At 35.8% G+C, this 23758-nt stretch overlaps 1 protein-coding gene across 3 annotated transcripts in view; it reads left to right on the forward strand.

Annotated features, from left to right (window-relative positions):
- eps8l2 (EPS8 signaling adaptor L2) overlaps window positions 1-23758 on the forward strand; it is a 44440-nt gene that overhangs the window by 6443 nt on the left and 14239 nt on the right. Inside the window, exons 2-6 of one of the 3 annotated variants that reach the window (XM_065277481.2) lie at window positions 6378-6428; window positions 7815-7865; window positions 8363-8409; window positions 17311-17375; window positions 23036-23197. In XM_065277481.2, the coding sequence (XP_065133553.1) occupies window positions 6394-6428; window positions 7815-7865; window positions 8363-8409; window positions 17311-17375; window positions 23036-23197 (360 nt within the window). In that variant the 5' untranslated portion in view covers window positions 6378-6393. Of the gene's footprint in view, window positions 1-6377; window positions 6429-7814; window positions 7866-8362; window positions 8410-16830; window positions 17158-17310; window positions 17376-23035; window positions 23198-23758 lie in introns of those variants that run through there. The other 2 variants (XM_065277482.2, XM_065277483.2) reach the window with 2 other exon arrangements.

The following is a 23758-nucleotide window of genomic DNA, read 5'->3' on the forward strand; positions in this document are numbered from 1 at the left end:
CCCATATTTTGTGTACAGATGTTGATTTTTTTATTTTGTGTAAAGATGTTAACTACTAAAATACGTTTACTTGTGTAAAATGCATTGGTGCGTCATGTTAATATCGTACACAGAATGTTAAAATTTTGTTTAGACATTACGTATACAGACATTAACGCATGTACATGTAAATTTTTTTATTTTGTGTAGAGATGTTAACTACTAAAATACGTTTATGTGTGTTGAATGCTTTAACGTGTTATGTTAATAGCGTACACAGAACGTTTAAATTTTGTTTAGACATTGGGTATACAGACAATAACGCATGTACGTGTAAATGCACCTTAATTCGGAGAACAGATGTTGATTTTTTATTTTAGTTGACGTGTGGACACGTCATTGGGCATAGATGCATAAATCCCAAAGATTGCATTTTTACAGTTAAAGTCACATCTGGCAATGTAGCCCCTACTATTTTTGTTACAGCGAGGCTTTTCTTATTACGTGTTCAGGTGTTCTTTGCATTGTTGGGCAGTATTTGTTGTTGGCTACTTTAAACTACATGTTGCCTTTTATGTATTTTTGCACTGTATTAGGCAGTATTAATTTAGATTATTTGTAAGTATTTGGATTTTGCACCTTTTAACTACATAGTGCCTTTATAATGTTATTTTGCACAGTGTTAGGCAGAATTTATATGGCCTTTGTAGTTATTAACCTCTCGACGCGCACTAGCTCGGGGACGGAAAGACGTCAGTTTTTTATGCTGCTAACAATATATATATAGCTTACTGTGTACAAACAACAATAATAATAACACTACTATACATCGTTTAAAAGGTCTAAGGGTTTAGCATCAGTGTATGGTGTCTGTTTTGGGATACAATTGCTCTAGCTTCATAAATATAGTATTTTATTACAGAAGTCCAGATAACAACATGCATAATATAAACTGACTCCTTACCTTTGTGCTGGTATAAGGAACGCAAATCGAATCCAGTCTGTTTCAGATGTGTGAATAACCCATAAAAACTCTCCAACAAAGTACATCCAATGACCATTTTTGTCCACAAATGCGTATAATCCGTGAAATATAGATATATTTTCCATTGTTTACATCAGATTTCACATGCACGTTTTGTAATAGATTATAATATACAATCTGAGGACTATTTAAATCGTAACACTTGTATATGAGATCACACTCGCGTTCAAAACCAGCGGTCAAACATGCTTGTACAAGTAGGCGGGAGTATAATATATAATATCCAAACAGCGCTGTCAAATATCGTGACGTCATCTGACTCGCGCGTTCCTCCAATGACTTCATGGAAAATATTGACAGAACGTGTAGCCAATAAGATAACGAATTCAACGATCTTTGTGTGAAGCTTTATTTTCTGGTGTGGATACGGCATTTTATACGCTTATATAAGAATAAACAATAAAAAGAACGAACGTGTATGCATGTAAACAAAAGACTTTTATTTTGTGGCTGACTGGCACTTAGAAAAGGCACTAGTCTTACAAAACCTCTTGCAAGAACCTCATTTTTGGGTCTATTGACTTCAAACGTGAAATATAACTTTTTTAGACTTGTGGCTTTGGCCTCATTGCATTTCTAGGTTTCACACATATATTTATCATTAAGATTTTTAGTGTTAAAAAAGCAAAAAAAAATTTATTTCAATGTACTTCAGCCTCTCTAACTTTTTTAATTTTTATCTTAAAATAATTTGGAAAACGAAGCCCAAAGTGTCTTCTATCTAATGATACCACAGTTATGCTTATACTATAAATGGTTTAGTAAAAACAGCCCTTTTAGTGAAAGTAGATATTTTCATGGTTTTGGGCCAGAATGGGGGTGCTTTTCAAGAGGGGTGCTCTAATCGAAATTTTAATTTTAAATCTTAACTAAGTTGGACGTAAATACTAATTGTCGAAGTTGTTCTTATTATTTATTTCCAAGTTAGATTAATCATAAAAATCCCTAGACAATTGAAGAATAATCAATAGATTAATCAACAAAAATAATAATTGTTAGCTGCCCTACTAGCTACTCAGACATAGACATGTACGAAATCTCAAATCTATACTCAGAGCTTTTTGTTTGTTTGTTGTTGTCATGGTACGATGAATTCTTTACCTTAAGGGTCACAATTTCAATGATGTAAAAGCTTTTAGGTTATTGCATATATGCTCCATCAACCCATATCATTTGTATGACTCTATATGGCCATGCGAGTGACTGCTCTGATTGGTCAGGGCCATTTATCGTCCGGCTTAAGTGATATGTTATAGTGCCTTTGTTATGACCCATGTGTGTTTTGTCTGTTTTTTGAATGGATAGATAATGGACAAAGAAAGAGTCTTGAACAGATTGTTTCGCACAAATACAACTATTAAGCAACAATTGACTGTGTTTGGAAAGCAGCACTTTGTTGATGTTCCTCAAACATACTGGTTAAGAGATTAAACAAAGTAATCGACGTTTGCAGTTCATTTAGACAATTTGAGTACAGACATAAATCAACGTTTATAATATTTGAAGTAATCTCTTGTTAAATGTGGATTAGATTTTTTTAGATACTGTGTGTTTTGGAAGATCTATTGACTGGTTGTGGGTTGAAGTCTTATCTGTCCTTCACACACAGCATTTATCTCATAACTTCGACCAACATAGGAAATGGCTTTTCGGGTAGTAAGTGTTATGGGCCAAATTGTCCCCAAAATGTTAATGATTCATATGGATGATGAAAACAAATCTCAAATCTCCTTAATATCTCGTTTGCAGCATTTGGTTTTGAGTTTAGCATTGAGATTTCGAGTTTAAAAAACAGAAAGCAAATAGAATTTTTTTCTAAATGCTTTTTATTTGTGAAAAAAAAAGAGTAATATTTCTCATTAAATAATCTGAGCTGCTGCATGCTATGATCCATATTAATTTAAATTTCAGTTTATTTTTTAAATAAATAAATAAGAAAATAATAAATTCATTAATTAATAAGGAGGCCTAAAATATAACAAACACAAATAATTATAAAATACTTAAATTATAGCCCAGTAACATCAATAACTCGCAATAGTCTTACTTCATGCCAATTGTCCCATTTATGTCTATTTTTTTCATTTGCGAGTGAAGTTTGACTAAAACTTTTAACTGTTGCTGCCATGTTTTTTATTAATGTGCAGGTTAATGTTTAATTTTAACAGGCGACAGATCTTCTGAATTTTTGAAGCACTGGACTAAAGTTTCATGTTACTTTTGAAATATTTAGACTCATAGAGTAAGTTTTGTTTTCTCTGTACAGTGCACAAAACCCTTTAGATGTCATTGACACCAGATAACGGCCAAATTAAAACCAATAAATAAAACACACAGATAAGAGATACACAAAGACAGATTGTGAGTTGTAGGTACGTGTCATTGAGTGTCATCTCACTTTCTCACACACATTTGCCTTACCAATCTAACTAAAGAAATACCGTCCATGTCTATTCATTTTATAATAATTCTAAGTAATTTTAAGCACCCACACATTAATCAGAACCCCCCCCCCCCCCCCCGAAAGGGGTAGATTTTGTACAATTACAAAAAAACATTATTTATGACTATTTCTTGTGAATGTCTGCAAAAGCTTGACCTGATTATGCCAAGTGAGAGATGTCCTCAGGGCAACATATTGTGTTAACCCAAGTACAAAATTTTTACAAATATAAAACCTAAACCCACCCTAACCCAACCATAACCAAACCAAACTCTTAAATCAGTGAAAAACAATGGTCTAACAGCAGCAAAGCCTGGTTGTAAGCTTAAACTTGAAACAAACTGTAAACTTATTTCTAAAATCTGATTGGTTGAAATGTTGTCCCGGGGTCAACATAATGTTGCCCTGAGGACATCAACATCTTGGCAAAATCAGGAGAGCCATCACAGTGTCCGCAATGTCCCTAATCAATATACACAAATGTAAACACTAGTTGAATTCTTACAAGTTATTTTGCATGTTTAATCTAACTTTGTTTTGTGAGTTCATTCAAATCAAGTTAAAGTTACAAATCACAACAGATCTTATTCATCAGAGTGGAAATGAATTAGGTAATCTGGGCAACCACGCATTCAATACATTTGCATCCAGTGCACACTGCGTGCTACAGAAATAGCAAGACTATGGTAGCACGCCATTGCGGAGATAGGATATTCCCAACGATTAAAGATGGAAACGATAGTCAAATTATTTTATCATATATTTTAGTTCTTCACCGGAGAGACGTTCAGGTTAAACAGCCTGTTTCCAATAACTTCGACACACCTATCTCGAGCATTTTAAAAGTAGGTGGATTCAATGAGTACAAAGTTCCCAGATTAATCTCAATGTGAAAGCAAATGAAATATTTTATGGTTGTACTATTGACAATCAATCTATTACGATTGAGCATACACGTTATTTTAATATTTCATAGCCGGGTGTACGTGTGTGCCACTGGTACTTAAGCAGGTTGGGCAGGTGCATAGGACATAGATAGCTGGTAAACACTAGAATTCATGTATAGTATTGTATAGTATAGTATAGTATAGCATTTATATAATAGCAACTTTAAACAGACTTGTTGTGATAGCAGCTTTTACACTAAACATTATATCCTGTAAAATTATTTGATCCATGACAATGAGTACCGAATATTAAAAGAATACAACATATAACCATTTGAAAAAGCATAAAAATGACTTTGGAGACCAAATGTACCTGCAATTCTAGTGCTGGGCAAAGATTAATCGCGATTAATCGCATAGAAAATAAAAGTGATTTTTGGCATAATATATGAGTGTGTGTAATTTTTAATTATATATAAATACACACACATTCATGTATGTATTTAAGAAACATTTACATTTGTGTGTTTGTATATATATATATATATATATATATATATATATATATATATATATATATATATATATATATATATATATATATATATATATATATATATATATATATATATATATATATATATATATACACATCTCCATATATTCTATATTATATTTAAATAAAAAAAAATATATGAATAAAAAAATTCTGAAATGAATATGTATGTGTTAAATAAATAAATATATATGTATTATGCACAAAATAATTTTCATTTTGTATGCGATTAATCGCGATTAATCGTTGCCCAGCACTAACAGTATAATCACCCATATGTTTACCAGGCAGTCAAACAACAGCTTAAATGTCAATAACATGCAATTGAAACTCAGCTGTGTATTTCACATCTTGTTTTATTCACATGTTTGTTTTATAGTTATAGCCTTAAGGAGCAGATGCTCCATTGAGCTTCTGTCCTTTCATGAGTTCTGCTCCAGGTGTCAGGCACTTTATCTGCGTCTGTATTTAATTAAGCCAGTGAAAAATGTCCAGAGGATCTGGAGGTCTTGTTTCAGTTTGTGCTGCCAGCCGGCTGTTGTCTGCTAAAGCATCTTTACGGGACACTAGACAGCAGAGCGTTTACAACCAGAACATTGCGGTTCAGCACACCGCTCTTACTCTGTTAAACAGACTCAGTGAGGCGGTTGATAAATATTATGCACACATTTATACATACAGTGTTTTACTGACAGAGATGCTAGAGAGTTGTATAACTCAAACGTTTGGCTAACGTTGTGTAAACAATTGCATACACGTTTGTACAGTCTTAAAGTAGTCGTTGTTAGTATTTGATCTGATAGCTGTTTATATGCAATGTTTTGATGCCAACATGTTGAAAGTTATAGCCAGTACAGTGTTTATGCATGAAAAACCAAGATAGGAAAGTATTTGAAGTATTTTTCTATCCAAAAACAATATGCATCATCTTCTTAAAATAAATCTTTTATAGATGAACCTCTTACTTTATCAGCATTGCTATTTCACATCACAGTTATTCAATGGTGCATTTATTGCTGTTTATTGACTATTGGCTATAAATGTGCGTTTTTTTTGTATGCCTCAAGAGTCACATGCAGAGATAAATAATTCATAGACCGAGAGAACGAACAATAGAAAGGTGTTTGAAAGAGAGAAGGGTGGAGGGGTGAAGAAACAGCCTGGTGTTTAGTAAGAGATTAGGATAGTAATTTGTGATGAGTTAAAGAGTCAACGTAATAATTGGACACAACCGAACCGAGTCATTAGTGAAGAATGTGTTCAGGTCGGAAACTTAGTGAGGTTTACTGGATGTGACTACAACTGAGGTGCTGTTAGATAGTAAAATGATATATAACATGATAAAATAAACACTTACAGCAATAGGCTATGTGCGTTTACTGTACTGTAATTGCTGTGGCAGATGTTTGATTTCCTGATGTGGAGTTTGGTGTTAATGGCCATGTTTGCTTTCTTTCTCTGTCACAGGTGGATGTCGTAGAAAATGAATGTTTTGGGAACCCCAACAAAACCAAGCAAGTAAGTGTTTGGTATAAAAAACTACAATGTGTTGCAAGAACTGCTTTTGATTGTTTTATATAGTGATCAGACAGCAGGTTATTGTGTAACTTGTGATTTAGACACAGAATCAGGAAAGAATACACAGATTAAATCCCAATAGATCACCTAATAGATTTAGGACCAGGTTTTCCAAACAATGGAATTTAGCGCTAAGAGCATAGTACATAGGCGCAAAATCTCATTTACATAACGCAATCTATCAAGAGCAGCGCAAATTAGCGCAAAACTTTTTAATAAATTTTTTGGGGGCGTTAAACATTGGCAGCCAGTGACTTCTTTTTTCGAGGGTGCACGATGCGAAGTTCGTCACAACATGCATGTAGCCCGTCATGAGTGTGGTTCATAATTTCAAAATATGTGTTCGGCGCTTTGAGTGAACCTGTGTGCATCACGTGTCTTGTCAAAATAAGTGCCTGCTGCAGACGTGTCTAAAGGGTTTATGATAAAAGAGACGCTAGCGTTTGCCAGATACTCACATAATCTCTGCGTAATCAGAGTTTACTGTCAAGGAAGTGTCTTGCGTGTATTTTGTGAACGTGAGCGTTATCATAAACGGGTTTGACGCGTTTGCAGCAGGCACTTATTTTGACCAAACACATGATGCACATGGTTCACATGATGCAACAAACACATGACAATCCGAACAAATGTTTTGAATTTGAGCCCCTCGGAAAAGCAGTCACAAGCCGCCACTGGCGTTAAATAATGTCGCAATAACTAGTAATTTAATATGCGCAAACCTTAGTAAATCACGTTGCGTGATTAAAAACTTTCCTCCGATGCTGTCTCATGGCAGGTCGTACGTATTTTACGAGGTGGTTAATTTGTACGACTACATTTCGTACATTTTTGAATGATTAAAAAATTTAACGTTTGTAACATTTTCGTATGTAAATGTTTGCCCTGTGACGTTAGGGTTAGGGGTGGGGTTTCGTTATTGTTTTTTTTTTGTACAAATCACTTAGTACGAATTTATACAAATTAGCCAATGCGTAAAATGTACAAATTTTCGTGAGATCCAGCTGATTCTTGTAAATGTTTGCGTTTAAAAGGGAAACTTCTACAAATGCATACGCAGTAAGGTCAGTCGCAAAAATAACTATGTCTATGGCTTTTTAGTTTAAATTTTTCACTGCGTGTCTTTTAAGTTAACTAAATCCTGACAGTAGTTTTTAAATGCCAAAAGATGGTTTGCGGTGGCACAATCTGTTCATAAATTTGTAAACGTCTTTAATTGTATTGCGTTTTTTTCCTTCCTTTGAAGCAGATTTATAGTTTGGTTTAAATTTTCTCCTGTTTCAATTTTGTAGTTAACAATTGTTGTTGGTTTTCTTGTTCATTTAGAATAAACAAACTTGTGTGGTTTGATACTTCAGGAGTATTGCAAGAACATGAGTATGTACAACAGCATCATTGCACTTATAATTCATCGGCCAAACATTCACTTAACTGAATATTTATAGTTTGTGCCATTACGTAAACGCAGTAATGAATGCACCTTTGCTAACATACAAAATTATATGCGTTTTTGCAAGTACACACACACACACACACAAAGCCAAACATCCAGTAGTTAGTGATTTTGTGTAATTTTGTGTGTGTATATTAGACTCTTAGTTAACAGACCAGCACTGTTAAGGAATGTTTACTTTTCCTGCCCTGTTGGAAACAACCTGTCTCTCTCTCTCTCTCTCTCTGTAACCTGCCCTCTTATATGCTTACAAACCCTGTGAAGTGTCTTGCATGATCGTCTCCCCATTTTTAGTAGCCTTCGGTTAACATTAACTCAGGGCCGTGAGTGTCTGTGGTTTAGTAGCTGTATTCAGTTTTAAGTTAGAGATGAAGAGCAGACATCATCCACCCTCCTCATCCTCCTCTCCTTTTTTCTCCAGTGGGGTGTCCAGATCGGACAGCAAGCTCAGCGCCAAGGCCCTGTTTGGTAAGTAAGCATTGTGTTTGTGTGTAAATGAAAGGTGTAAGTCATTTCAGCTTGTGTCTTGATAGGAACCCTCTTTCTGTGAACTGTCTCGCGAGACTTGCATGTGATGCTTGCATGCAAAAGTAAATCTCGTGAGAGTATTGCAGGATGAGGGTTGCTATCAAGACACAGCGGTATTTTTGAAACTCCAGGAAAATTCATTACCGTACGTAGAAGTGGATTGAATGCAACAATTGTGTTTATTTATGCTGTATGTATGTGGTTAATCCTGTGGTCATGTGTGGCTCTATGACATCACATCCTGTTTCCTGTGTCCTGTTTGTCCTCTACCTGTGAAATACCAGTCAACATGTCACTGTATGAATCGTAACCTCACTCCTCATACAGTAGGACGTTTGCATATGCATCTGACACACACACACACATATAGTGGCCGATCTATTATATAAATGTGATTCAGCTAAACCATACCAATTAGATATTTGCCTATCAAATGAGTATGTCAGGATATTTTGAAATATGAGATGGAAAACTTTTGCTGTTGTTACACAAAAGAAACTTTTATAAAAGCACTAATGTTGAATGTGAAGTGCTTAAAAGTGCTGTACCACACGCCTTGTTGTTGTGTGTACAAAAATGGACTTCATGAGTTATGAATGCTGAATTTCACGGTGACTGTAGATGAACATACGAAACCATGAAGCTGGATGTTTATGGTATGGCTGTAGTCATGGTACCCATGCATGTACGTGTGTCTGGATCTAACTTTACACAAAGTCTGTCTCTGTGCCCGGCCGGGTGTGTCTGGAAAAGGGGGCGTGTGCTCAACCTGGTCTGACTTGAACATAAAAGAGGCTTTGAGATTAAAACAAGAGAAGTAAACGTAACACGCATTAAATGCATTAAAAGAAAGTCAAGAGTTCTGTCCTTAAAATACTTTACCAGGTCAACCACCTTACCTTTGTTCAGTGCCTTATTGTTTTATAACCTGTAATAACTTAGGCAGAGATAGTAACAACTTAGATAATATTTATAAATAATGTTGACTGTAAAAAGTTGTTTGTTATTAACAATATTATGCCTTTACTTTACTATACCGTTGCCTTGAACTTACCTTTACCTTAAAAATGTATGTATGTTATCATTGGAAAACTTGCCACAATGATGTTCATAATTTTAACCAAGTCATTGCTAATTTATTTTCATTAGTATCTAAAGTGTTATCCATGGTTGCTAGGTGGTGCTAGGTGGTTGCTAGGGTGTTCTTGTAGTTGTTATCAATTTATTTTTCTTCCATTGCTAATGTAAACCGTATAGAAAAAATGCTTTGCAACAATGCCGAAAAGCACTATAGAAATAAATTAAATTAATTTATTGGTGGTTGCATATTGACAATGGCTGTGCCTCAATCCACTTCTTTGTTTAGTAGTCAGAGCACTGATCAGGAAGTCAATTTAAGGGCCGTCTGGAACGTTCGTTCCCCAAAAAGTGCACTGGACGTTTGTTCTCCAAAAATACCACAATGCAACACAAACACCAATGAGCAATGATGGTCACTATGTTTTCATACCGAAAATCATGTGACCTTTTCTGAAGCTCTCCAACCAAAATCATGAGAGCCAACTCAATAAACTCAAAATGCGACAGAACTTTTATAAAGACAAACATTTTTTTTGTTTTAACAGGGTTCCCACGGGTCCTTGAAATCCTTTTTTTGGGGGAAAAAACTCATGTTTTTGAAAATATATATGCATAGATACAGGTCATTGAAAGTGCTTGAATCTATTTTATGCAAGAAGTTTTCTGGAAAAATCCATATTATTCCCTGTGTAGTGTAGGATAATATCATAAAAATTCTAGACTTTTTAAGCACACGTGCTAAACTGTTCGCTTTAAATTTTTATATCTTCTGTACTGTATGTGAATCTTGATTCATACCAAAATGCTTTTTTTGCAAAGTTGTGTTTGACACATGAAAACGTCTCGGGTTACGTATGTAACTGTTGTTCCCTGAGAAGGGAACGAGACGCTGCTTCTCCCTTGCCATACTGCCTGCGTCCCTGTAACGCAGTCTTTGGCAATATTTCAGATAGTGATATACTTCCTGGCTCCCGTGTCACCCTGTCTTTGTCGTTAAGCCTCACCATTGGTTGAATTTGATATACACATTCAGACGCACTTACCCCTGGAGGCGTCCCCAAAGTGTCACCGCAGTGACGCAGCGCGAGTTCCCTCAAAAGGGAACTGTAACAATGTATCTTAAAAGGTAACACAATGTAACCTTGCTCTCACTTGAAATGTGTCCCAACATTTAGTCCTTGAATTTGAGGGTATTGGACCTGCAAAGTCCTTGAAAGTTCCTTGAATTTGAAGTTAACTAACGACACTCCGAACACATATTTTGAATTTACGCCCTTCGGATGAGCAGTCACCAGCCGCCACTTATGTGAAGTAAACTAGAGCCCTTACCAGTGCCCGAACCTGCGTACACGATATACACGAGTCACAACCTCGGGAGCTAAGGAGCTAAATAAGATACAGCCAAGGAGATTTTTTATTTTCATTTAATGATAAAATATAACTAGCCCATGCATTTGATGGGCTATGATAGGTTCATCCATGTGCACCTATGTCTTGCATCGCAGCCACAACATGTTTTGATGTTTTTGTGTGTACTGAACACTGACACTGACCCATGGGAAGATACACTTCCCTACCAGGGGAGCGCAAATGCACACAGATTCAGTGAACCCTATTGCACACATGCACCATGCCGCTCCTTTAAATCCGATCTTGTGGTTTGGTTTGATTGTTTCCTGCCCTCCATTTCCCATCAGCCCTCTCCAAACCAGCCCATGCAAAAAAATCTCCCATCTATTACACAGTTCATGCTTGCAGACGGGCTATGCAAATGCTTCGGATCACACACCCTTATCAGACTTCTATCAGATTATAATGAGAGAAAGAGATAAATGTGCTATTAGGATTCACTCGCTTAGACAGATGTAGGTTGTTTTTATGAATTACGCTGACACCTCAAAACACAAATGTACGGTAGTATCATAATCTAGTTTTATATTGAGGTTTTGATAGTCTGGGATCTGTGCCGGTGGCAGGAAATTAAAACTTTGCGACAACATGTTGACTTTTAGTACAAAGAACCCAGGGACTCTTACAACCATGTAGCAATGTGCTAAAAACCACTCTCATAAGTATAAACCTGATTTATTACATATATTACTGTACCATACAGTTTTGAGAAAGTCTTAGGCATGTAAATTTGTGATTGTTTGGAAGTTTGTTGCTCGTTGCTTGTCGCTTTCCCTGTATTTCCTGTTTCGGGATGGGATACCAGAGCCGGCTGGCATGACAACATCATGTCAGGTGATGGTTAGTGAAGAGGTTGTTTAGCCTCAATGGAAACAGAAAGTGTGCGATTGTAACTATGGATGTTATGGATTAAAGAATTTGGATAGTAGTAGTAAGTGCACTTTTGATGTCTTATTAAACTGTAAATTATAAATTATAAATAAAAAATAAAGTCTTATGTAAGAATTCTTACAATATTATGTCAGAATGTTATACATGTTAGTGAATACTAAGAGATTTGATTTTGTACTACACACATCTTAAATTTGCTGTTTGTAAATGCTATTCATACTGTATGCAGCTGTAAACTGTAAACGGCAGTAAAAATCTATAGTTTCTGTCATGACAATATTGAAATTGAGACAGACAGACAGTTGAGAGACGGTGAGTGACAGAGAGGTGAGACCGATTACATTACTCAGAACCACAGCAGTCACCTCAGGACGGCGGTTTACCTGACGTAATGCATATGTGAGTGTGAATTTGTTTGTGTTTAAGGGTCACATGTTTCCACTGGAGAGAATTTTAACAGGCTGTTAATTTTGTAATACTGTACATGGCCTTCAGCTTGGAAACTTTCCCCAGTAAGTGTGAACACTGTAGCTTTGTTGTGTTTTCAAAACATTTCAAAACATTTAGGCTACGTGTACATAACAACGGTGTAGTAAAAAACTTCAGGTTTTCAAATGCGATTTTACAAAAATTGCACATTTACACCAAAGTTACTAAATGCGAAATCAACTAAAAACGCTGTTATTATGCGCGCCAGGCCAGTAGATGGCGATGTTGCTTTGTAAAGAAACAATACAAGCCTGCACACATATGCATTAAGAGTATTGGCGGCAAATGCATTGAGCAACTTTGTTTGGACATACGATGAGGTAGGTTTATGAAATGAGTGACCAAAGTGGCAAAATTTTGTTTTTAGCTTTGCTGAAAAAGCGTTAAAGGATTAGTCAATTTTCTTAAAAAAAAAATCCAGATAATTTACTCACCACCATGTCATCCAAAATGTAAATGTCTTTCTTTGTTCAGTCGAGAAGAAATTATGTTTTTTGAGGAAAACATTCTAGCATTTTTCTCATTTTAATGGACCCCAACACGTAACAGTTTTAATGCAGTTTAAAATTGCAGTTTCAAAGGACTCTAAACGATCCCAAACGAGGCATAAGGGTCTTATGTAGCGAAACGATTGCCATTTTTGGCAAGAAAAATAAAAAATATGCACTTTTAAAACACTTTTTCCTCCGCTATACAACAACTCGGAACAGTCCTCTTTCTCCACACTTGTAAACACTGGGGCGTAGTTTCGCATACGTCATCCGTGACCTCTTGACGTGATGATGTATTACGTAAGGTCGCACTGGCACGTCACACGACCGGAGGAAGACGAGAGGATGTGGTTTAAAAGTGCATATTTTTAATTTTTCTTGCCAAAAACTGCAGTTTTAAACTGCATTAAAACTGTTAAGTGTTGGGGTCCATTAAAGTCCATTAAAATGAGAAAAATCCTGGAAAGTTTTACTCAAAAAACATAATTTCTTCTCGACTGAACAAAGAAAGATATCAACATTTTGGATGACATGGTGGTGAGTAAATTATCTGGATTCTTTTAAAGAAAATGGAGTACTTCTTTAATAAACTCAGTAGCTTGAGTAGCACTAACATTGTTTTATAGACCGCCATTGATGTTATGGTTGTGAAGTACTCGCACATGCCTGTAGACAAAATACAGTAAACACCTGCACATGGCGTCAGATTTGTGTCGGTAACACAATAAACAATACCAGTGTCGTTTTCACAATCTTGCACTTTAAAACTTTAAAACATTTACAAAAGTTTGCGTTTTCAGGACCCAAAAACACTGTTGTCAACAGCTAAAACCTTCTTGGTTGAAAATGTTTTCATGTAAACGGCCCTAAGATCAGCATCCTGATTAGCCCAAAAAGGCAGCAACAGCTCCACTTTAGCATTTGTGTGATTTTCGGGTGGGATTGTCAACTTGGCCCACCAGGTGGAGTTTTCAAAAAAACAAGTCTTTATTTTTGTTATCCTAGTGATGCAGAAATGTATCACCTGTATAAACTTTGTCTCGTTTTTTGTCATAAAAATCTAAAACAGTTGACACAATTGTTAATATATTAATACATTCAATATGCAGTAGTTTTAATCTCTAAAGTTAAATTAACAGAACAATCATCGTTCTGTTAATTTATGACAAAACAGAACAATCATCGAACAATCATTCTGTTAACAGAACAATCATCGTTGACCCATAATCCGGCTAGGAGACTGAGCTTCGGCCCGTACGTGTTTGGCCATCTCTAGATGAAACCTGTCGACATGCTGTGAGGCGTTTGGAGTAAATGTCAAGCATGAATAACGCATGTGCGCAGCTCGACTTTCACAAAGACACCCATAGACCAAAACCACCACGTTACGGTTTAAAACTCTCTCCATCCAACAGGAAGAGAGGACAAGAGTGTGAAGAAGACTTCCTGTTGAGATAGAGAGAGAGAGAGAGAGAGAGAGATAAATGTGGGGTGTGAAAATGTAACTGATATCTGATCTTCTCACAACAGCTGATAACAACATGTTCAGTAAGAGGTAATGATTAGCTCTGGTCACTTAACCTGAGAGAGAGAGAGATGACCCGATCTCTCTCTCTCTCTTTTTCACACTCACTCACTCTCTCTCTCTCTCTCTTTGTCTCTCTCTCTCTCTGTCAATTTAATTTGGTTTTTCATTTAAAGGTACTGTAATTTATTGGCACAATGATGTGTACTTACAATATTGCAAAAGCATTATATGTAAGTCAAGAAACATACAATAATACAATATCAGAAAGCAAACAGGGGAAATATTATTAGGTGCTAGGTGAGGGATAAAATATTAAATCTAATAAAATATATAAAGAAATAAATGGGGTAAGGAAGTCAGAGAAAGACCACCAGCTGGGTCCCAAACTTAAAGGGACACTCCACTTTTTAAAAAAATATACTCATTTTCCAGCTACCCTAGAGTTAAACATTAGATTTTTACTGTTTTGGAATCCATTCAGCCGATCTCCGGGTCTGGCGGTACCACTTTTAGCTTAGCTTAGCACAATCCATTGAATCTGATTAGACCATTAGCATCGTGCTCAGAAATGACCAAAAAGTTTCGAGCAAGTTTCGATTTTTCCTGTTTAAAAACTCGCTGCGTAATATCATTGCGCCACCTGTTACGGCAGCAAAGTCCTTGATTATTACGCTAGAATGAGAGTATAGTTCCTAACCATATCGGCCAAGGAGATTACAACTTAAAAAATTTTGTTGGTCTTAGTACACAGTGTAACTACAGAAGAGTCAACTTTTAAATAGGAAAAATTTTAAATCTCTTTGGTTATTTTTGAGTGCGATGCTAATGGTCTAATCAGATTCAATGGATTATGCTAAGCTATGCTAAAAGTGCAAGCGCCAGTCCCGGAGATCAGCTGAATGGATTCCAAAACAGTAAAAATCAAGGGCTCTATCTTACACCCGGCGCAATGCAGCGCAATGCGCAACGCAAGTGTCTTTTGCTGGTTTCCACCCTGCGCAATTATCATTTTCACGTTTAGCGCCACGTTGTTTAAATAGCAAATGCATTTGCACCCCCTTTTGCGCCCATGAGCGTTCTGTTCTGAAAACGAGGTGTGTTCAGGCGCATTGTTGGTGTGTTGCTATTTTGAGGCAACTAAAATAGACTACGCCATTGACCAACAAAAACTCCATAAAGTCAATGGCGCAATATGTTTTTAGTTATTTAAAGAGCGCATTAGTAATTTGCACCTATAAACGGGACGACAACGCGGGTTTGCTTATCACATACATGCATGCGCAGCAGCACAAAAACGCTTTTAAATATGAAAGATTAAATCATTCAAATGTAAAAGATTATTATTGAGTTTCTATACAAGTGAAAAACAACACAATTATTTAACATTAATCTTAAACTGGGGATGTCCTTCCTCCGCTTAGTTTTTCAGTTTACAAAGTCCGTCATCTAAATAGGGATTAAACATAGCGTCAGCGCAACTGGCTTTTAAAGGGGATGAGAGCTGAGACTCAACCCTTTTCGACCATGCGCTCGGCGCACAAACCATTTTTCCCGTCATTAAATTAGCAAAAGTGGATTCGGACACGCCCATTTAGACGTTGCGCTGTGCGCTTAGATTGTTAAAATAGGGCCACAAATGTTTAACTCTAGTGAAGAATGTCCCTTCAAGTTTTGCCCCAAGCGATATTGCACAACATGTCTACACACAGCGCATTTGGCTATTGGCGCCAACATGAACAATAAAAATTCCATATATACACAAAAATATAAACTTTACAAGGTATGAAAAAATATTTATAGGAGTGTGCACATCTTGTTATGTTATTTATTGCATGTTACCCAATGTTTTTTGTCGTATTCTGCTGGTTGTCCTTTTGTCATGCCGTTTTATTTTTAAATAAAACATTATGACTTTTCTTTCCGTATTCATGAATGATCAATAACTATACCTCAGAGAATACTTTGAAATGAATACTGAACTAAAGCATGTTTCAGTATTTGCTTTGATAAGCCTGTTTTGAACTAAACCGAATATGATAAAACACCTCAAATGAACTGTTAGCAGAGAGTCGACACCATCTGAGATGTAATGGAGAGCAAATAGAGAAGTCTTGTGCATTATAGATTGTTATCTTGAGAGCCTTTTTGTGTCCATTTTTAAGAGTTTAAAGTTGATATTAAAATGAAACCAAACCCGAAACGAGTGTTATTCTGTTTCAACATTAATCTGAATGTTTTGTGCAGCGCTGATTTATAGGGCGGTTGTAAAACAACTAAAGCGATATGCTATTGAAAACTTGGACTGGAAGAGGAAGGGTTTATGAGAATAAAACACGGTTTGACCTTTGACCTTGGATTAAAGGGACAGGTGAAGCACAATTCCTATCAGAGCATTTCTTGTTTGAGAGTCCTTCAATTCGGATATCTGCTGGAAGCCGATTGATTTTATATGGGAGACCATGGAGGTGTTTAACACAGATTTATAGGATTTGAATTCCTCGCTTCTGTAGGTAGACAAATTAATGTTTTATTTTTGTTATGAAATAGTTATTTTAAAGTAGTTTTTGTTTTAAATAGAAATTGTTGCTTCGTCATCTGACTCATAAACAACAAACCACCGGCGCGTTTTATTGCTGCTCTTTGATATCCGTATTGGAGCCTCATGTTTGCTTTGGACTTTTATAGAACGGACGCTAACGTTGACTGCTGTTTCATACCTCTCTTCTGTTTGTGTACATGAAACCTTACGCTTAAGTCATCTAACGTGTACTCTTACACCAAAAATGTGGCACTATCCAGGTTAGTCTTTTTGAATCTGTGTGGTTGTTTATTTTAGCGTAAAACTATCCATCATTCGCAAACTTTAAAAATTGCTTGATGTACGAGGAACTGACTGTGATATTTGCTTTGGTACAATAAGTTAAGACTATTATTTTTATTTGTGCGTTACAGAGCAACGAAAGAAATACTCCAACTCAAATGTCATCATGCAGGAGATGTCGCAGTACCACGTCCAGGTAAGTGAGATGCAAAAGTTTCTTTTGTCTTGAAGCTTTAATTCGGTTTCCTCTCGCAATCGTCAAGCTCTTCGATCAGCTGAACCTTTTGCTAGTTTGACAAGCGTTTGGGTTAATATTTAATGTGACTCATTTGATGACTTGATATCGTAATAAAGCTATTAAGTCACTTGATCACAGCAGAGATTTATCAGGGCACAGTTAGACAATGACTTTATTTAACTGAGATAACGCAATCGGTGTTCCATAACCTATATTAGTTCAATAGTCCTCTTGGATAAAGGAAACACCTTCGTGCATTTGCGCACCGCAACCTGAAAGAACCTCATAACGTCAGGTTTCAGCTGTGTGCTAATCTTACAGCACTTTGATCCGATCCGGAATCTGTTGGACTTTGTTCTGGTCTAAAACCTTTTATTGTTTTTTCACCTTTTTCTTATTGTAAAGACTATATTGTCTTGCTTATCTCTTTTTCTCTCTCTCTCACACACACTTAAAGTTGTTACTAGATGCCATTCCAGTCCTGTCAGGTGTTAAATACTTATGCACACTTTTGTTATAACAAATAAATCATGTTACAGGATTTTGTCACATAAAAAAGTCTAGTTTAGTTTATTGATTAATGTTTTTGCACATTCACAGAGAAATGGCCTACAATCTTTAAAATAAAGGTGCTTGACGGTGCCACCATGTCATCCAAAATGTTGATGTCTTTCTTTGTTCAGTCGAGAAGAAATTATGTTTTTTGGAGAAAACATTCCAGGATTTTTCTCTTTTTAATGGACTTTAATGGACCCCAACACTTAACAGTTTTAATGCAGTTTAAAATTGCAGTTTCAAAGGAGTCTAAATGATCTCAAACGAGGCATAAGGGTCTTATGTAGCGAAACGATTGTCATTTTTGGCAAGAAAAATAAAAACTATGCACTTTTAAACCACAACTTCTCGTCTATCTTCGGTCCTGTGATGCGCCAGCGCGACCTCACATAATACGTCATCACGTCAAGAGGTCACGGATGACGTATGGAAACTACGCCCCAGTGTTAACAAGTGTGGAGAAAGAGGACCGTTCTGACATTGTTAATGTCTTTGTGTCTGTTTCTTGTGTAAAATGGTCCGCAAATGTGCGTTTCATATATGTAACATGTGACCTTTCAACGTCGTTACGCAATTACGTAAGTCGCGCTGGCTCGTCACACAGGCAGAGTAAGAAGAGAAGTTGTGGTTTAAAAGTGCTTATTATTTATTTTTCTTGCCAAAAATGACAATCGTTTCGCTAGATAAGACCCTTATGCCTCATTTGGGATCGTTTAGAGTCCTTTGAAACTGCAATTTTAAACTGAATTAAAACTGTTAAGTGTTGGGGTCCATTAAAGTCCATTAAAATGAGAAAAATCCTGGAATGTTTTTTTTCAAAAAACATAATTTCTTCTCGACTGAACTAAGAAAGACATCAACATTTTGGATGACATGGTGGTGAGTAAATTATCTGGATTTTTTTAAGACAATAGACTAATCCTGTAACTCTTTCACCGCCAGCGTTTTAAAAAAAAGTTGCCAGCCAGCGCCAGCGTTTTTCATGATTTTCACAAAAGTTTAATGCCTTCCAGAAAATGTTCTTCTTTAAATATATAAACATACAATATACCAAATGAAAGAACAGACCCTCTGCTTTCAAACAAAAAAAAAAAACGTTTCATCCTACCTTTAGTGGTTCTTTTGCAATCAGCTTTTGAATATGGGTAGGTTTTTGCAAAAACACCATATTTTGAGCAAAAAGCAGAGATAATTCAATTTTTGTGACGGACTTTTCATAGAGATTCCATTCAGAGCGATCTTTAAAACAGACACGGACATGCAGCCGCTTGCCATAGGGCAATACTTCCGGTTTTAAAAAGTTGTGGAAGGGTTAGGGTTAGGTGGATAATAGCGGTATTGCGGAAAGACGGAAAATCTCGTCATTGGCGGGGAAGCGTTTTCTCTTAATTGACGAGATATCTCGTCAATGGCGGGGAAAGAGTTAAAAGAAACTTTGACTAAATGGTTCTTCTGTGATTTCACTGTGAAGAACTTTAAAGGGGTCATATAGACCCCTTCAAGGTTTGTAAACATTGAATGATTATTGGGTGTGCGCGCAGCATGGGGTCAAACTGTTATACTATCCTGGCTTTATAATTTAACCTAACAGAGCTGAAAAATGATGACTTACCTCAAATGAAGTGAGCACTACAAACACAAGCCTCTTTGATATTTGCATTGTCCCAGTCTGCACGTTAATTGCTTGCAGCCGCAGATGTTGTATTTTTTTGTTTTTGAGATTCTGCATGAATCGCGAAAACGTTACGGAAGACCTGATTTTCAAAGCCCACGACGCAAGTAAGCATTTTTGACGATACCGAATAATACGCAACTCAATCTGCTGTAATGACTTTTCTGACCCCGACATGCGCAGTGGGAACCGCCTGTGACGTGAACCGTGAAGGGGTCTATTATGAGATTTTTTTAAGATGTAAAATGAGTGGTGTCACCAGAGTGCGTATGTGAAGTTTTACCTCAAAATAACCCACAGATAATTTATTATAAGATGTTAAAATTGCTACTTTGTATATATGTCATTTTTGGGTGTGTCCTTTAAAATGCAAATGAGCTGATGTAATGCAGACAATGATCGCAATGATGGTGGTTTGTTGCAATTGAAACTCAATTGTGCTGTCAATTATTTTTTCTCTCTTTCCTAAATAACAACTTTGCTTCTGGCACGACCACATCTGATGTGCTCACGTTTGACGTGGTGTGAGAACGTGAAATAAGTAAAAAGCTAGGCCCATTCCGATCAGAGCGTTCAAAACTAAAATTTTGGATTGATAGAAATGTGATTTAAATAGGATTTGAATACATATGAATGTAGCTTGAAATGGATTTGTAAAAATTTGTGTTCATGTGGTCTTTTTTGCCATTCACACGTGCTAAATATGATTGGATTTCAATCGGATATTGGACAAGGTCTTAAGGGGGTCGCACACCGGACGAGAAGTGCCGCGCTGCATAGCGTTGTGTCTAGGACAACTTGGAGGTATCATACATCGGACGTGCACATTAAATAGCGAGAGTTTAGGCAGATAGCGTCTACTTCCAAATACAAAATATACGTTAGCAGCCAATGTTATTCGCTAACGATTTGGGACAAATATGATGTTATTTAATGTTAAACTATGTGAGTGGGGCTCTGTGGCGCGATTGGGATTTGAGCAGCGTCCAGTGTCACAGCGGACGCCGCCGTCAAGCGCTGCCCGTGTGCGTACATTCATACAAAAAATAATGTGTTCTGTTTTTAGATTCATGGTGCTGCGCGGCACTTCTCGTCCGGTGTTTGACCGCCTTTAGTGTAGTGATGCTCTTGTACATTACTAAATGACTGACAAAATGATCTGTTGGCTGCCAGGGGGATTTTATTTGCTTGCTAGAGTGTTTTGGGTCATTGTCAAGTTTTTTTTACTGATTCAGGTTAATTACCCTAATTGCCCAATGGGTGCTGGGATAGCTGTGAAGTTGCAGCCCTCAACTGATGTTTATGTTGTCATTTTGTGTATTGGCCACCAGTTGTGTGATTGTAGTACCAGTTTTAGCCACAAGTTTTGTGATTGCAATACCAGTTTTGGCCACAATCCTACATACTGTTCCTTTAAGACTGAATGGACCTGAAAATGTCAAATGGTGTAAGCGCAAATTGCACCAAAGAATGAGAAATATTAAATATTTTATTCGCCTTGATGGCATGTAAGCATAAAAAATCATTTTAAAAATATTATTTTATGAGTTATTTCTAAATGTAAATGCGTTTTTGTAATATTTGTCCTGACATATGCTGAAAACAGCTCTGTTTTTAAACAATCTTTGACAAATGATGTAAAAATGTATGTAAAAAAATCTTACACTAAACTAGATGATTATATTTTATTCGACATTTATTTATGAGTTAGTGCTAGGCAAAGATTAATCGCGATTAATTGCATACAAAATAAAAGTGACTTTTTTTCAAAAAATAAAAGTGATTTTTGAGATTTTATTATATATATATATATATATATATATATATATATATATATATATATATATATATATATATATATATATATATATATATATATATACATAAATAAAACAAATTTAAAATGAATATATGTATGTGTGTGTGGTTAAATATACACAATAATTACACATATACTGTATATATGCCAAAAATCTGTTTTATTTTGTATGCGATTAATACCGATTAATCTTTGCCCAGCACTATAATATATTTATATTTTCATTAAAAAAAACACATTGACATTTTTGCAATTATCCCCCAAATATTCTTTAAAAATGAAATTTTAGACTTGGTCCTCAAAAAAGAGAATGAATGCAAGTAATCTGCAAATTTATTTAAAATTTTAACCCTTTTACATTGAATTACGGAAACAAAATAATTAACATCACGTCATTGACCCATGAACAGATTTTCTTTTTTTAAACAACGTTTTCAATAGATAACAGGATCGCAATACTGATCAATAAAAAATACCATAAACAAAATAAACATTAGCATACTGATATCAATTTTTTATGGTTTAAACACCAATGCAAGGTTTATTTTCCAGTGTAAAGTTGAGATTTTAAAATGGTCAAGTCCTAAAAATTGTTTTTCATAAGTGCACACACCAAAATTAAAATAAAATACATTTTTAAGTTCCTTTAAATCTCTTAAAAATAAAGGTGCCTTAAATGTTCTTCATAGTGAAGCCACGAAGTGTGTTGTCTCCTAAAAGCATGTGTCCCATAGCATGCATAGTCAATATAGTAGTAATAAATACTTTCTCTGAGAATTTATATTTCAAGTTTTGACTGAGAATGTCATGATCATAACACTGGAATTGCTCTACTAACTTTTCATTGTGCATATAAATTTTGGTTAAACTACCTCCTACTTCCTCCTCAGTTTGGGTTGAACCTGATCAGATGTGTCAATAAACTTTGATAATCCTTGTAATCCACAACAATCACACTGCAATGACATAACCAGTAACACAAATTAATCTGCGGATGAATCATCTTCGAATAATTTGCTCTATTTCATGGAACGGGATCATTGTTTGTCACATAGTTTTGTGAGTTCTGACACCGTCCCGCACACCCAATAACATACACATGCAGGTGTGGTTAGTAAAGTGGATATAAAAATATAATAGGTAGGTGTGTGCATGGATTAGTCATTCGATTACAATGGAAAAAATGTTTAAAGATGTTAAAACAACGTTTCGCAACACCCTTCTTTTTTTACTGTATATACATACAAACAATAAAGACAATGTGAAGGTGTGTTCTGGCCATGAGAATATATACGTGCTATACTATCAGAAACCGGATTTTGTGTCCTACGTTCAAATATGATCTTTATATTTCACACAAACATGAGATTGTGTTGATCTTTGAGTTTCCTGCTTCTCAGATGTTTATGTGAACAATTAAACATGCATGCAGGTGCATTTGGGTGTGAACTTTTGTGCAATTCTGTTTATATAGAAAAGTATAAATATTGTGCTCTTAAATTATTACTATCTGTGTTATGACGTTATGCTGATTTCATGTGAACTAAAGCTTAAATCTGTGTGTTTGTGCAGCATCTGTCCACCTTCATCATGGATAAGAGCGAGTCTATCGCCACGGTGGACGATGCCATTAAGAAGCTAAAACTGCTGGACTCCAAAGACAAAATCTGGACACAGGAGATGCTGCTGCAGGTGACGGAGAAATCCATCAAACTCCTGGACTGTGAGACTAAGGTACACATACAGAATAACACAGATTATAAAAATGAACACAAGTTATAGACATCAACCATGTTCCACACCCGACCGATGACTGTCATGTAATTTGATCCTCTGGAATAACAGGATATTTTGGGAGTGTTTCATCCTGGTTAGTTATGTGAAATGATTGTGATGTCATTATTAGAGGGAAACCCTTTGGTTTTAGAAGTTAACATCACATTGCCTGCTTGGTTTTTGTCACTGGGCAATACCCTTAAAAAATTCTTAATATGTACCATTACAGTATAGTTGTGTATAATTGGTACCATTATGTACCTTTGAGGTACTAATATAGGTACTAATATCCACTCTTTAGGTATAAAGGTGTACTTCATATCAGACCTTTGACCTTATTAATCTTATTCATTCTTTCTGATCTTTTTTTCCCTTTTTTTCTTTCTTTCTTCATTTTTTCTTTTTTTTCTTTCTTTCTTTTTTCATTTTTTCTTAATTTCTTTCTTTTTTCTATTTCTCTTTCTTTTTTCTATCTTCATTTCTATCTTTGTTTCTTTCTCTTTCTTTCTTTCTTTCTTT

Source organism: Paramisgurnus dabryanus, chromosome 23, assembly GCF_030506205.2.
Source record: "Paramisgurnus dabryanus chromosome 23, PD_genome_1.1, whole genome shotgun sequence".
NCBI lineage: Eukaryota > Metazoa > Chordata > Actinopteri > Cypriniformes > Cobitidae > Paramisgurnus > Paramisgurnus dabryanus.